This window comes from Brienomyrus brachyistius, chromosome 20, assembly GCF_023856365.1.
Source record: "Brienomyrus brachyistius isolate T26 chromosome 20, BBRACH_0.4, whole genome shotgun sequence".
In the NCBI taxonomy this organism is placed as follows: domain Eukaryota; kingdom Metazoa; phylum Chordata; class Actinopteri; order Osteoglossiformes; family Mormyridae; genus Brienomyrus; species Brienomyrus brachyistius.
The window spans coordinates 14,717,676-14,733,595 of NC_064552.1; the positions used below are offsets into that span (position 1 = coordinate 14,717,676).

Below are 15,920 nucleotides of genomic sequence, written 5' to 3' on the forward strand. Positions count from 1 at the left end.
GAAAAACATCAACAGATACGATATCGGATCATTGCTTCAACTCCAGTAGAAACACAATAAAACAAGATGCTTTTCCTTAAAATAAAAATGAACAATATAATGGGTGATAAAAACATACCGTGTATCTGTTACTGAACAAGACATGTTTGGCCTCCGTGTTCAGCTATGACAGCATGTATTATAATATATGGCACAAGCTGTGTTCCTATTTCTTAGCTGTTATACGGCACACAGTGCTGATGATGGACTGACCCGTAATAGTAAAGGACTCCCTCCACTTTGGGAGGGATAATGATCTCACGCCGTTGGAGAAGCTGCCCTTGTAGAAGTCCTGTCCCGCCGTCTTCCTCACAATCACCTTTCCCCCGGCGTCGGTGATGACCCCACTGTAAACCAGAGCACACGTTCTGCGGGCAGCACTTAAGAGAGTGTCGTGAAGGCCTACAGTGAGCTCATGGATCACCCATTCCTAAAATGAGATCCAAAGTCAGTGAGCACATGGAGATAAAAACGACCGATAGCCTCAAACTTCCAAAGGCAGGTCATGACATCATCCCTGCAAAAAAAAAAAACTTACTTATACACAATGGTGTAACTGCGTCGCACAGCATTCTGTGTGAAGCATGAGCAGGTCTAAAGATAAAAGGGGTCACTGAAGTCTCCTCTCACCCATGGATGGCCGCGTTGCAGATGCTGGAGATGGAAGCGTAAACGTCCGTTCCATACACCGGCTGCTTGCTTTGCACGCAGTTTGCCGGACACCTGGCAATGAATTCTGCGTGGCTGATCTTCCCGGCCCGCACGTCGCACGCCACCGAAGGCACGGCTGTGTGCAGAAATGCGGAATGCCAGTCGGGGCTGGGCGCACAGGCAGACAAGCACAGGCTCTCCGTCCCGGAAAGCAGCTTCATGTTAGCTACCTTAACCTCTACGTACCTCCCTCTGGCCTCTTGCTTTTCTGACGGCTGCGCTTTGTCTCGATCTGGCACAAGAGGAGCACAGCTGCAAGAAAAGAGAGAATCATGAAGTCCCCTGGACAGAGCAGCAATCTGTTATACTTGGTGTCCGTAAACCCACTGAAAATATATTATTTTGAAAGAAAAGCACCGTCAATCAGTCACATATCCAAATCAAATACTGTCACTGTCACCACAGCTCTTTCTGAGCTTCTATTTGACTTTCGTTTGTTTTCCTGCCTTACTGGTCTAGCCCAATAAATAGGGCTGGGTTAGATTTTTATTACCAAGTAATTTTGTTCATTTTGATGGAGCTAATTTTAGGATTATAATGGAATAATATGGATTTGTTGTAAGATTTCTTATGTGAGCGTGAGATTCTGAAAGTGTGAGTGTCACGCCAGACGCGTTAGAGTTGACAACCCAGCCATAGTGAGATGATGAACATCCCCTGGGCTGGGGGCATACAGGCTAAAACATACCCACAAAAAGCGAAGTGAGCACCAGGCCGTGCATGATGGGAATCCTGGGCCAGCAGCTCCCCCAAACCTCCAGGGGCTTTTTTGGAGAGAAACGAGCTTTTAGGGGAATAATAACATACAGTAAATTCCAAATTCAGGACATTTCAGTACGATGCTGCAAAGACCCCTGCTAGCAAGTGTGGTGGTATTTCACCTTCTCTGATGGGCAAGTTACCCTTTCAGTCAGATGCCCAAGAGCTATAAAGTGGTTTGGGGTGTCAGGCTGTCAAAACATGCACTTTTATTTGTTTTATGATTATGTAAATGCCCTTGGCGAAAAAAGCGATTCAGATTTTTTTACAGCTTACATTTAATAACATGCACCAGAAAGTTGCTTCAAAACGTTACAAACGCCCAAACCGCAGTGAAGCCCTGTCTCTCCCAGCCTGCTCTTTCCAGCTGCCCTGTGGCCTTCCTCCAGTCAGTCCTTGGTAAAGCTTTAAACCACCGTATGCATTCAGTCACTCATTTTAATTAAAGTCTTTTGTAGTTCAACTATGTTTTTTGTTCTACTGTCACATAAAACCAGAAGGCATTCTTAATTTTTCTGACAGCACCTCCAAGGATTAGATCAAAGAACCATCGAACGCGACCCATCAGGGGTGGCGGGCTGCTTTTTGTGCCCTGTGGGTATATGATTAAAGCAGGCAGTGTAATAAACCACATGCCGGAGACGGGGTACCTGTTGGGGTCAGCCTCAACCCAGTACTGCTCTGATGCAAACAGGCCATACTGTAGGGCTTGTCTCTTCATGGGAATCATCCACGCGCATTTGTGAGAACTACGAGTTTTGAAGAGACCTAAATGCATTACCCATAACCGTCTATGGGGGACCTAGAGTGGGGCGGTCACAAGTAGGCAGGGCAAGAGGCAGAGACACTGTGGATGGATTGCCAGTCCATCAGGGGGCGCACAGTCACACACTATCGGCAATTTAAAGACACCAAATCACTTTGCGTGAACTGTGTATTTCTGGTCTGCCATGAGGGAGACCTCCATCCACACAGAGCAGGGGGAAGGAATTCACCCACAATCGTTTTTATATTATTGAAAAGACCTTCATCCTTAATGCAAAGGCACTTAAAAGCACTCTGATGCTCACCTGAGTGTCATTTCCATGAATCGAAAGCTCATTTTATAGTTTTTTCCCGATGCTCTTACCAAAATGCCCATCTTGGGTTTCCATTGCTCTCTGCAGCTTTTGTGAAACCCATTTCCAAGTAGCATAATCCATCCATCCATCCATTGTCCAAACCGCTTATCCTACTGGGTCGCGAGGGGTCCGGAGCCTATCCCGGAAGCAATGGGCATGAGGCAGGGAACAACCCAGGATGGGGGGCCAGCCCATCGCAGGGCACACTCACACACCATTCACGCACACATTCACGCCTACGGGCAATTTAGCAACTCCAGTTAGCCTCAGCATGTCTTTGGACTGTGGGGGGAAACCGGAGTACCCGGAGGAAACCCCACGACGACATGGGGAGAACATGCAAACTCCACACACATGTAACCAAGGCGGAGACTCGAACCCGGGTGCCAGAGGTGTGAGGCAACAGTGCTAACCACTGCACCATAATATAAAATCCAAATAAAATCCCTATTCCTCTGTACTTCTGTGTTCCAGACTACCCATAGCAACTCATACACAAACCTGTTAGCCAAACAATAAGGGCTTCCAGGTCACATGGCACATATAGAGCTGTATTATTCGTCAACAGTTCCCATCTTGTGTCATCTCTTTTGTTCTTACCTATTTCTTAATTTCCCTTATTTTTCTTGCATCAAGCTACTTCACCTAAAAGTGAAAATTAGAGCCCAGCATTAGAAAGAGGGACATGCAGCAGGAACCAGTGCAGCCAGACAAGCTTATCTGAAGAGCGGGGAGGCTGACAGACAGCAGACATGACATCCTCATTCACCTAATGGGCCATGAATGAGCATGTGTGTGTGTGGCTGTGCTGCCCGGGACAGCCCCCGGCCCCCAGCCCCCAGCCCCCGGGACCTCATATTGGATACATGGCTGAAAGGTTGATAAACTATATTATCAAACCGTACGATGGTGGATGAGGGGGAAGCAGATGGAGGGGCAAAATTAATTCTAAAACTTAATTAATTAACCATTGTTTCGTCAAGGTCACCTAATTACTTGAAAATTATTTTACTTAAAATTTCACAGCCAATTGTTTATATACCGAAAGCAACACGACCTTCAGTATACAACCAATGCTCATTTCTTGGTTAGAAAAAAAAACATTAATGAAAATAAAAGGAAAATGAGCAACTAAGCGGTGGTTTATACTTGATGCTCGCAACGGCATCCGCAACTAATAACGACACAATGCCCTTTGGGAAGCGCGAAAAGGCAGGCTGTCGAAAGCAGGTATGACAAATGACCATGGATGCAGGAGTGCCAAAGGCTGGAAGGAAAGTTTCCTAAAATGACGGTAAGCCAGAGGAAAATAGGGCAAAGTCAGTCTCACTCTACTTCATTATAAAGATGCGAGAATATGCGCGTGTGTATCTGTACTCTTTAAAGCGGCCTGTGCTTTAAAATTATATTTTAAGTTAGACTAATTATTTATCTTCTTTGAGTTTTTGTTTTTTGCAAATCTATTAAAGACTTAGCCCAGTAACACAATTTAAGAAGTTTGGTAGCACTTTACTTCCGGGGTACTAAACTCTAATTTAATCTATTAATTAACTAGAAATCATGTGTTAGTTACGTAGCGATTCTATGTTCGTTCATTATTAAGCAAACGTAACGGTTCAGGTATTTCATGCAGGAACTATATTAGTCCGTGATTTGTTCTTCAGTAGTAGCCGAGTTACTAAATTACTGGTGCCAACACGTGACCAAATTGTTGATTTTGAATAATCAGTCAAATTAATAAACATGATATGTAGCCCACACTTCATCAATGTGCGCCAATTGAACATAGACGAAATCGCTAAGTACTTTGCAGTCTTCCATGTTTGACTGAATACCTGGCAAAATTAATTTAACGAGACAGAATTGTCGCGTAAGGAATGAGTAGTAAGTTAAAGTGTACAGAATGCATAATATATGTGTCAGACACTGAAAATCCTACAAGAAAGGCGTAATGTCGACTTACTTTCAAAGATGAAATATCTGTGTCCAGAAATCCAAAGACATCAAAAAGAAAGAAAAAAGCTTGCTGGTCGGAACGGTGAGTCCGAAAAGCATCCCGGCCAAGTGCCCCCGCACCGAGTGGCGCCGCGCCCCCGTAAGGTTACGCCCTACCCACCGGCTCCAGACCACAACTCCTTTATTACAATTTAATGATTGCTATCCATGCATAAATCCATCCTCCAATCGCTTATCCTGGAATATTCAATTTAATTAAAAAATGATTTATTTGTCCAAAGAAGCGTAATTCAAGCCAAGTAGGAAAGCAATAAAAAATACACACATTTTTCATCGACACACTCACTAAAATACTAACAATATAAAACAACCTACTGACTATATACTAAAAATACTAAGACAATCTAAAACAATCTCATTAAATACTGCCAATATACATACATACATACACAAGCATGTCACATTAAGATTATTATAAATGCATATGTTACGCACGCTACACATTACGGTGATGGTTATTTTTCTGTGTAATGTTTTTTAACCATTTTAAAACTGTTTTTTAAACAGTCAAGTACGAAATAATGAACAAAAATATATGCAAGGACATTTATACGACCTCAGAGAAAAGTTTTCCTCTCAAAAAACTAACTAGGAAACTAATGTGTAGCAAAAATATCCCACTCTTTCTCCTCACTTTTTAATGACTGCTTAGGTAATGTTTGCATTATATTCCATTGTGGAGGAGAGAGAGTCATTGTCCTTGTCTGAGGACCTGTTGAAGGACCAGGACAATTTGTCATTGCTGAGGGAATCTTCAGCTCAGTGATGCTTGTGATGTACGCCACAAAGCGTCTTTTAAATAAACAAATGTAAATGTAGATATAGTACATAAAGAACTTTAATGTGCGGCACACATTTAAGAAATAACACTGCAGAAAAATAATATCCATTATTTAAGTGACAGTAACTTAAGTAGTATTTAACGTAAATAAAAACGTACATTAAAAATGTTAACTTTTTTTATAGTTGTGTACATTGAAATGTGATTCGGGATGCTGGTATGTTGGAATGAAGAAGCGCTTTCGGTTGACAAGCAGAGGAGCCTGCGGTTGACTTCTCACACCTGTGTCTAGCCTCTGTGTCGCTGTGCTCCTAATTCCTGGCATGTGGAGGGGTGGGGCTTAGGAAGAGCCAGGTCAGGATCGACACCGAGCTGCCTGACGACATCAACGCCCCGACGTCCTTCTGGAACCTGGAGCTCCGGCCAAAGTAGATGGGCGGGTTTTAGAAGCTGGCCGGCTTGGTGAAGAGCCGGGTGATGATGCTGGTCATGTTGGATATGTGCAATCCCCAGGCTGACCACAAGGAGACCACACCGTAGGGTGGCCATGCCAGGAGGGAAGATGTGCAGATGATGGTGGATACATGCAGCAGACCACAATTTTGTCTTCTTTTTCCTTTTCTCTCTTTTTTTCTCTTCTTTCCACAATTTTAAAACAAGACTGCGATGGTGTTCTCTCAGTGTATTACAATAAATATAAAACCACCTGAAATAAGGTCAGATACAATATTAGACTATTATTTTTTTATTTATTTGAAAATGTAAATTATAATAAAGTTTCTTAATAATGAAAGTTCATTGAGCAATGGTTTGTTATGGCATAGAAGTCTTCTTCATTGTGATGAGATCATTATTTATAGCTGCCCGCCTCATGGTGCTGAAGTATGGACCTTATAATTTGTTGGTCATATTTGTGAGGGTACATATTGCCCTTGGAAGTTCTAACAAGGCTGCTGTGAGTGGTCTTTGGCAAGTCTTCCTGCCATGAATCTTTCCAGTTATTTTAGTGCACAGCCCTGGCCTTGTACATAATCTTTTCATTAACTGAAAGGAGAGCAACAAAGAAAAGTGAAAAGAAAAATTCTTATTGTTGTAGATGGCAATCATAGCTCCAAAAGGAATATTTATGTAAGCAATGTTTTCTGTATGTTTTCAAAGAGGGTTTTGTTGGGGTGACAACTACACAGGTATTCATAAGATATGCATGTATTCGCTGTCGAAAACGTAAACAGAGATATCAATTTGTTCCTCCATCAGATCTGAACCTGGCTGCTTGACACTGACTGTTGTAACGTCCCTCCCTGTCTTCCGCTGCCTGTCCGTCAGAACACCCTGCGTGGGCCAGTGTCACATCGCTTCTCTTCAGTGTTGATAATGGATATGTAGCAGAAGATCATCACCCCCCACAGGCAGAAAGAATCAGAAAATGAAACTGGACACAACGTAGGATTTGTTGCTTGCGGAGAAGTTAGTTTCTGCCCAGTCTACTTCACTGGTCACATCCTGAGGGTAAATGGAAATGGCACCACCATGTGTTACCCATGTATAGCATTTACAGCAGATTTAAAATTCCAAACAGTACTGCCATCTTTCTATGTGATCTTTTTTCATGCTGCACTAAGGGGCAATATTCAGCTTAAGGCTTACTGTAGGTTTGGGTATATTACTAAGATCCAGACTGTTGGGTAATGTGAGTGATCGATTACCATAGACATCCTATGCAGGATATTGACATGGAGATGGGATGGAGGTGAGGACTCTCAGGGTTCTTTCATGTTTTTTGGATAAAACAGGTTTCACCAGCTTTAGTCGGTTACACAGGAATTCTCCAAATTCTCCCGATGTCTCCAAACAGAATGACATGCTGTTCAATTGCACAGAGGACAACGTCACAGCAAGATTCCTGACATGTGTAGCTTCCCCAGCCAGGCAAAGGTGTTCCTGCTCAGAAAACTGCCCCGAACCAGATGAAGATCAGGCTGATGAACATTGTATTGTCGCCAAGGCAGTGGGCTGCAGATGGAAATAAAAAATAAATCTGATTATCTGGTTAAGTGTACCCCACCAGCAGTATTGTCAAGCAATATAGGAAAGGGGACATTTAGGGCAGGAGAAACCCAACAATGTGTAGAGCTCTAGCCCTCCAGGACTGCAGGTTGACTCCCCTTATTTAGGGTGTTTCTCAATAACAGGAACACAAGGATCGTACTTGTGGTCTCCGGAAGAGCAGTCTTACTAACTTTCCTCCCAAGTACAAACTTAGAGTGCAATGAATCATGGGATTGGTCTTGTTAGCGAAGATGCAAACAGCATATCCTTGATATTAGGGGTGGGACAAGAATGATATCTGGAATTTTTTACCATACACTGTACTGTACTTCTGTCTTTAGTATTGGAACTGATCTTAGGATGGCCAAGAACCCATATTGAGAAACACCATTAATTTTATGAAAAGGGTTACATAACAAAATATGTGTAATATTGCAGTATCCAATCAATTAGATTACATACACAGAGATAAACTCACATAAACCAGGAACACCCAAAGCAGACTAACTTTGGTCAATGAATGTATATGCAGTGGAGTGTGACTACCTTTGTTTGGGTGGCATCCCCTGATGTATCTCACCACGCTGATGACCGTTAGTGTGTTGATGTCAGCCAAGCCAAAGAGTAAGATGCAGAAACCATCAACCTGAACAGAGGAGAAACGTGCTGTCAGTGCTCAGATCTCCTAAGTATCGTTTAATACAGCATAGCTTTCCTTACATGAGTAAAATCCATTGTTTCTTATACTTCTCAGTGACCCTGTGTCAAGTCTGCAGGAGGCCGGATATACGGCAACAATGATGACATCTCATTCTCAGCAGCATCCCTTCTTTGGCTAAATTGCATTGAGTCATTTATGCTTTAGCAGCAGTTATATCATTTGTGTGTGAACCAGCCAGCCACAGTCAATTGCATGCTCTTGAAACAATCCTCAAGATCTGAATGGTTCTCCTGTGCTTACTATTCAGTCTGTGGGGCTAAAATCACAGAGTGGTTGAAGATTTGTTACATTTTGAGTAAAGACTGGGATGCTGGAAGGTTGGTGAGGATATGCATTATCTCTTCATTTTTATGAATCAGCTGGTTCTTGATTTGTATCGATAAAACTGTTGCTAAATCTTTGTTAGGTGCTTTTGGTGGAAGCATCTTGAAAATACCCCAACATAGAGATGAACTGAAATGAATTAACCTGACTATTCTGTCCTGTAATTCTACTACCATTGTCACATGTTGCCACAAGAGTAGTGTGGCAAGGCAGCTTGCTGTTCATGCTGACGATTTTAGATCTACTTGTATTGAATGTTTGTAGTATATATGTAAACTTTTCATATAATTACACATCATATTTCTTGCTGTATATAATTACCGTAGGAAAAACACAGTTTAAACTTTTACTTAAAACTACTCTATAAACTATTAATATTCGCACTAGTTTGTTCATAGGGGTTTGCATGAGATATTATTAGGCTAAGAGCTAAAATCTCCAAGTGTAGTAAAAGCCCCAGGGCAAAGTGAGATGTTACCTTTCAGAATGTGACAATGAATGACCGACAGGAAACGGCATCGCGATATGTGGTGATGAGTGGTGGGCCAGGGGACGGAAACCTAACCCCACGGCAGTCCCACATGGACACCTGAGATGTCTACCCGAGCATGGACCTGTTAGCACCATGTGACAGCGCTTCCTCTTGGCTGGCATAAGAGGACATGGCTGAAGGTCTACAGTTAATGCTGGGATGAAACACTCTGATGACACTAGAAGTGTCTGCAGAGGCGAAATGAATCTAAGTAACCTGGATAATCATTGGAGTTTGGAGCTGAATCTTAAACTGTTGTGGATACTCACATAATCTTAAACAAAATGAAACCAGGTCTCTCCTGTGAAGAATAATATCCTATCATATATTTCACATAAGGGGCAGCATGATGGTGCAGTGGTTAGCACTTTTGCCTCACACCTCTGGGACCCGGGTTCGAGGTGAATTAGGACCAATCAAAACGTTGTTTTCTAGTGTGAGAGAGGGTTAATATTGGTGAGGAATTTCATTTTTGCCCCAATGAAATTGCAAGTTGGCTTCATGAAAAACTGGGGAAGTGTGAAAGTGTTAGAAATGAAACAGGAGAAAAACAACCCTTAACGTACATTACTTATGTGCATACAGTATATCTGCAAGCGGGGTTGTATGTGTAAACGCCATGACCTTAACCAAAATCATGCACACATACACCACAGACATGGCAGACAGCTGCTCTCGCTTGTTTACGAGAACTGGATTACCATGAAAGTAAAGGGGAATATTACCATCCAGGTTTGTTCTAAGTAAGGGCTTAATTACAGCTGTGTTAAGAACATATCCAAAAGTTCAATTTATGGTGTCTACTGTGGACTTTACAGTTTTAAGTGGAGACTTCCTCATTTAGAGGGAAGACGATCAGGTGCCTCATTTTAGAGTCTACAGACATGCACGTCTGCTGCTACTCCACACCCTGGCTTCCCAAAGTCATTATATCCAGAACGTGCTTTGAGAGTCAGAGTTTGAAATATCGTGGGAAAAACCCATCACCTCCTCTTTTGGGTCCAGTCCAATGCAGCCTTAGTGGGTGGCCTCCCCATTACTCAGAGGCCATGCACATGTCTGTGAACATCCCTTGTGTCAGCCATAAGGTGGGATGTCATTGATGGATTACATCATTGACTGTGCGCGTAGCTATTATTGATTAATGACTTGGTGCTAATTCCAAGTCATTCTTTCTGCATAACAATATAGCAAATGATTCCAAAACAGTGTCTACAAAATGCTGCCAAATGAGTAGCTATGCAGTTAATGCTCCTTGTATAATAAAATATAGAAGTGGATTTCTCTGGTAAAGCCGGTCGTCATTACAGACAGAAACCTGATCTGTATATTTTTAATTCAGATTTAGTTGGTGTTGGTCATTAATACTTCATGTCTCGGGCTTTCGTGAATGTATGCTGACAGGGTCATCTGACCAGGGGCGGTTTTGTTATTTCTGGGTCTTCGCTCAAAAAAGTTGCCCCCCGTCCCTCTCAGATGTTTTAAAAACTTTAATAAAAAGCTAGCAAGTAGAGTCAGAAGATGGTAGCTAGCTGGTTAGCAGAATTTGCTGTTTCAGCATCTCCAACATAAGGACTGTGTTTATTTAGTATAGTTTGTGGCCTTGCGCAAATGCATGGTAAACACCTCCATATCCTTTCCATCTCACAGGGTGGGCAGAAAAGTGATATTTGCTGAAGCTTTATTGCTGAAGTGCAGCTTTAACTGGTAGTGGACTATCTACAAGAATCACTGAGCTGAGTGCTTGGGTCTTTGGAACAATAGCAGGTATATTTGACTCTCGAGTCTGGTTCTCTCTAACTCCTAAACAAACCTGACCAGAGCTATTGTCAAACGATGGTGGGGGGGTTGTAACTGAATCCTAGAGACTAATGCTGTCATTGCTGGAATGCTTTCATGTGAACTGGATGCCTTAGATATCTTTCACACAGGAGGGTTTAGCTGGTTAGATACCTAAATGCTCTCTCTGTGTTTTGCCTAGAATCACTAAAATCACCAAAATTGTCATTGAAAGGTTTTTAGCCCATGTGGGCTGTTTACTGCTTGATAGGAGAAGATCTTGTACTTGAGCTCTGAGGAGATAAATTGAGGCAATAAACTTGTGTATTTGAGGAAATGAAACTAAACTGGAAGTTACTGTGTCTGTCTGTTAAAAGATCTAATTAAAAAAAGACAAACTGGGAGAGAGCTGAGACACCCCAGGAGTGAGATGATGGGACCAGAACCTGTGAGATTGTTGAGACATGAATGGACCATTGAGAGGATGTACACCTGGGCTTTCTGTTTAGAAGACCATGGTGTTGGCAGGTGTTTCAGCTTACTTTAATCTGATCATCTTCAGTACTCAGGGGAAAGACTGAGTTAGATCAAGATAATCATTTAGCCGAAGTGCTTAAGTGATTTTAATGAGAACCTGATTGTTTCCGATTGGTCAGGATAAGGACAGAGGACTTCTGTTGAGGAGAAACAATCTGCACATATCAGTTACTGCTTATCTGACCCCCCACCCAAGGTGTACCCCAGCCTTGAGCTCTATGGCGCCTGGGATGCACATGCCCCCGACCCTGACTAGAAGAAGTTGTTAATAGATGGATAGATGGAGTTACTGCTTATTACTGGACTGCACCATGAAAACGTGCATGGAGACTGACAATGAACATTGTAGCGTTTGGCAGAAACACCAGGGAAGAGAAATGCTACTGGAATAAGGTCTCCTTACACTTTATTTAATCACTTTTATGCTCATTACACTATACATCAAAACAATCGAATATTTAATTCTAGGTTCAGCCATTTTGCAATCAGTAGTAGGTCTGTGGTCTCCACAGCTTAGAATGCAGACATGTCAATGTATGAATGAAGCTCAGATTAAATACCAGGGTCATTCATCTCATTTGTCACAGTCTGATTGGAGACAAGGAGGCACACATAGGGATGCACCGAAATTAAGATAATATATAATATACCAGCCCATCGCAGGGCACACTCACACACCATTCACGCACACATTCACACCTACGGGCAATTTAGCAACTCCAATTAGCCTCAGCATGTCTTTGGACTGTGGGGGGAAACCAGAGTACCCGGAGGAAACCCCACGACGACATGGGGAGAACATGCAAACTCTGCACACATGTGACCCAGGCGGAGACTCGAAGATAATACATATTTAAAGGAAAAAGTAAGTTACATCGGCAAACCAAGACACAACTAAAAAAATAGTATGGGGGTCAAAATTGGGAGGCAATAGAAAGATGGAGGAGTCGTACTTGGCGGCCAAATAGGCCCACCGGCTTACTGCCCAGTATAAGCCCACTGGGTCACTGGGTAGAACAGGCCCACCAGCACACTGGCCGAAATAGGCCCACTGGCTAGAACAGGCCCACCGGCCCACTGGCCGAAATAGGCCCACTGGCTAGAACAGGCCCATCGGCACACTGGCTCAGGTGAGCCCTACATGACCAACGAGCAGCTCCTTCCCCTCTGCAAGCAGATCCAAAAAGAGGCATGCACAAAACAACCAACAAAAATGACAGGGATCATCCCCGGAAGAGACATTATCCTGCACTATGAGCCATTTAGAAATGGAGTGTAACGGTGCACCTATTCGTACCAAAAATCTTCGGTATGGGTCTTTCGGTTCGGTACGTATATGTTCCGAACAAATGCAGTAAATGCTGAACCTTTGTGTGTTTGTGTGTTTCCCCCAAGCAACAATCGGAAAGGGGCGGATGAAGCCGCGCCGCTGCACGTCCATGTGTACGTTCTAACGTGAAGCGGGAAAGTCTTAATGTGAACACAAGTACAGCACAAGTATTTTTTAAAATGCTGCACCATAATGGATATTTATTTTGTTATGCTTTGTACCGTTACAACTCTACTGGCCATCCACCTTCAGATACACAGAACAGGAGCCTGTTTCAGAAGGCAGAATTTCCTGGATAACTTATCGGATTTCATTTACCCCAGTTTAAATGGCCTTCATCTTCTTTCACTTACATTTAGCCCAGAATACTTTAAATCCTTAAATCTGTCACGTTATCCGGCTAACCAAGAAATCCCGCTGAATCAGGCCTCCGAAGCAGAACACAGTGGTCCAGAGTACATCGTCCAAAGTATAAGCCCTAATGTTTGTATATCATGGCAGTCTAGCTAAAAACCTAAGTTAGTAAAAAGCATTATTAACTGAGTTAGAAAAGCTCTTAGATTGGACAGGGTGACAGCGCTGTGCTGGTGAGTTGTGAAGGACGGAGGGGGTAAACTTTAAGATTAAGCTCCGGTTTAGGACCAACAAAAGACATCTGTGGAATATTCAGATTGACAGGAAAGCAGGAAATTAACAGGAAATGAATGGCATGGAAATGTCGCAGCCTGTGAACGCTGGGGATTCATTGCTTCATTTGTTTTATGCACCAGCCTCCACTGCTATTCTGGACAGTTTAAATGAGAAATCAAATCAAGTTTTGAATCTCATTTTTTTCAGTACACTTAAAGTAACCATCCCAGATAGACATTCCCAGATATTACACAGCTGTTTTGCACTATTTGTACATTGCTTTTCCTGATTTTTTTTTCGTGCTATTGCACAAAGATAGGGATCACAAAAGCTCCATCCCGTCCCAACTCTGGAGTCTTTTGGGGTCAGAAAATCTTTAAATTTTTTAATATTCTCTTAACCCTTTCATCACAACTCTTTCATACATTAATGGCTTCTGGGTTATATGTTGCAATGAGGCAAAATGTATTTTATATTATATGCAGCCTAATCCATCATGCATTAAAAAAAAAACAAACATTTTAAATAAATTGAATTAACATTAAGGAAGAAGTGGAAAACAATTCAATTGGTTTCATTACTTGCAGACGCAGGTGCGTAGGTGAATTTCCATTTCTTTATCTTTACGTCTCTATTGCACTCAGGACATGTTATTAGTTTGTGGGTCTGGCCCCAGTTACGCCACCTGGAATATATACTGTAAAAAAAGAGCACAACTGGAGAAAGTGGAGTTCTCCAAGAGTCGGCACTCCAACTGAGGTGGAAAGTTCAAGTCCAGCAAGTAAAAATCCAGCCAAAATTTTGTGTCAACCAACCAGCTGAATAAAGACTGTATCAGTGACACTTTATACTCAACTGGGTTGAAACAAAATCTTGGTCTGGATTTTTACCTTCAGGACCTGAATTTCCACCTCTTTTATCCAAAGTGTCCACTGCCGTGTGCTGGGTGAGTGTGAGAAAACAGGTGCCAGTACTCACTTCGGTGTTCACTACTGGTAGATTATGAGAGGTACCAGTATGCAATATTCTTTCCCAGTACACCAAAGAAAAAAACACAAAGAGGTACCAGTACTGCATACTAGTGAGTACCTGCCTACTTCAAGCACTGGGAAGTGGTAAAAAAAGACGACAAATGATCCTGGTAATTGTGATTATTTACTGTACCTTATAATAGTGTGATTTCACACTCCGGTTTCCCCCCACAGTCCAAAAACATGCTGAGGCTAATTGGAGTCGCTAAATTGCCCATAGGTGTGCATGTGTGAGTGAATGGTGTGTGAGTGTGCCCTGCGATGGGCTGGCCCCCCATCCTGGGTTGTTCCCTGCCTCGTGCCCTTTGCTTTCGGGATAGGCTCCGGACCCCCCGCGACCCAGTAGGATAAGCGGTTTGGAAAATGGATGGATGAGTGGATGGATGGATAGTGTGAATTCACTGGAAGCACACATACAGTATATAGACTCAATAATTTCCTTTGAATCAAAAGCAATTTTAATTTGAAAGTATCATACATACACCGAGTGGCTACTTTATTAGATCCTCTTTCATATGCAGAAACACAAGAACCAAAGGGTGGACAAGTTGTGCGATCAGAGAAGCCTCTTGATTTTGCACATGTGGCCTTTCTGTTAGCTTTAACACGTCTGCTCATTCTCCCCTGACTTTTCTCATCAGCAGGATCATTCTGGCCACAGCAATTGTGCTGACTGGCTGGGCTTTGCTCATCACATCATTCTCACATAGTATCTGAACCCATTGCTGTTTGCGTTCAGTTGCACTCACAAGATTGGCTGTTTGAAGGAGCAGGTATTTTGAGTTAACAAGCTGCTGTACGCAATAAACTAGCCACTGAATCGATACCATTTCAGCTGGCTCTCATGTTTAAATTTTCACGGAATATGCACCAAAACATGCCTGGATCTTAATATTTGTGATTAGCGTGTAGCGTATCCTGAATAATTGGACTGGAAAATCTAGATCTAATAGCTGGGTTTATTATAAGCGTCATACTCAAGTGCTTCCTAATGCTTGGGGAAAAAAAATAAACTATGTACAGATATAATTATCCATTAAAAAAACTGTTATTTACATTGCATTTCAGTCGCCCTACAGGAATTCCACAGTAATTACAGCCCTCCTCCTTCTCAGCCATTGGCAGTTTACCTCCCCTTGCCTAAGATCTACTGAGACGTCCTGTAGCCTCCTGGAGGGTTCTGTGGGTCGACCCCGGACTCGGTGAAGGGCTGGCGGCTTCCGGAGCTCATCATGACGTGAGATCAAAGCCAAGCATACAAAGCCCATTAACGTCCAAGTAACACTCTGTTTGGATTCGATAACAGATACAGTCACATATTTGGAATCTCTATATTGTGGCTTTGCAGGATTCTATTTTGGTTTTGATTCCTCTGGCAAAGAAAAGCTGCCGAAACATGATTAAAAATGTGAGCTTGAGTTCCTATCATATTTCTGTTTTACAGTATTAAGTCCTTTTCCATGCAGGGTGGACCCTAGCCTGATGTTCTACACTGCCATAGGCTCCAGGACGCACTGCGACCCGAGTCAGGAGGAACAGCGAGATCATCCACAGATTATT

General features: G+C 42.6%; 2 protein-coding genes across 2 annotated transcripts; both read right to left on the bottom strand.

Annotated features, from left to right (window-relative positions):
• Positions 1–205: 205 nt before the first annotated feature.
• Positions 206–1,472, bottom strand: LOC125716081 (vitrin-like). Its single transcript, XM_048988316.1, has 4 exons — positions 1,439–1,472; positions 937–1,002; positions 670–826; positions 206–386 (listed from the first exon to the last, which is right to left on the bottom strand). The coding sequence occupies exons 1-4, from the start codon at positions 1,470–1,472 to the stop codon at positions 206–208; spliced, it is 438 nt and encodes a 145-aa protein (XP_048844273.1).
• Positions 1,473–5,738: 4,266 nt separating this feature from the next.
• opn6a (opsin 6, group member a) lies at positions 5,739–11,607 on the bottom strand. The gene is given in 6 exon segments (XM_048988317.1): positions 5,739–6,065; positions 6,759–6,830; positions 6,832–6,930; positions 7,316–7,440; positions 8,023–8,122; positions 11,572–11,607. Coding segments are annotated over 6 exon segments (759 nt in total).
• Positions 11,608–15,920: the final 4,313 nt, after the last annotated feature.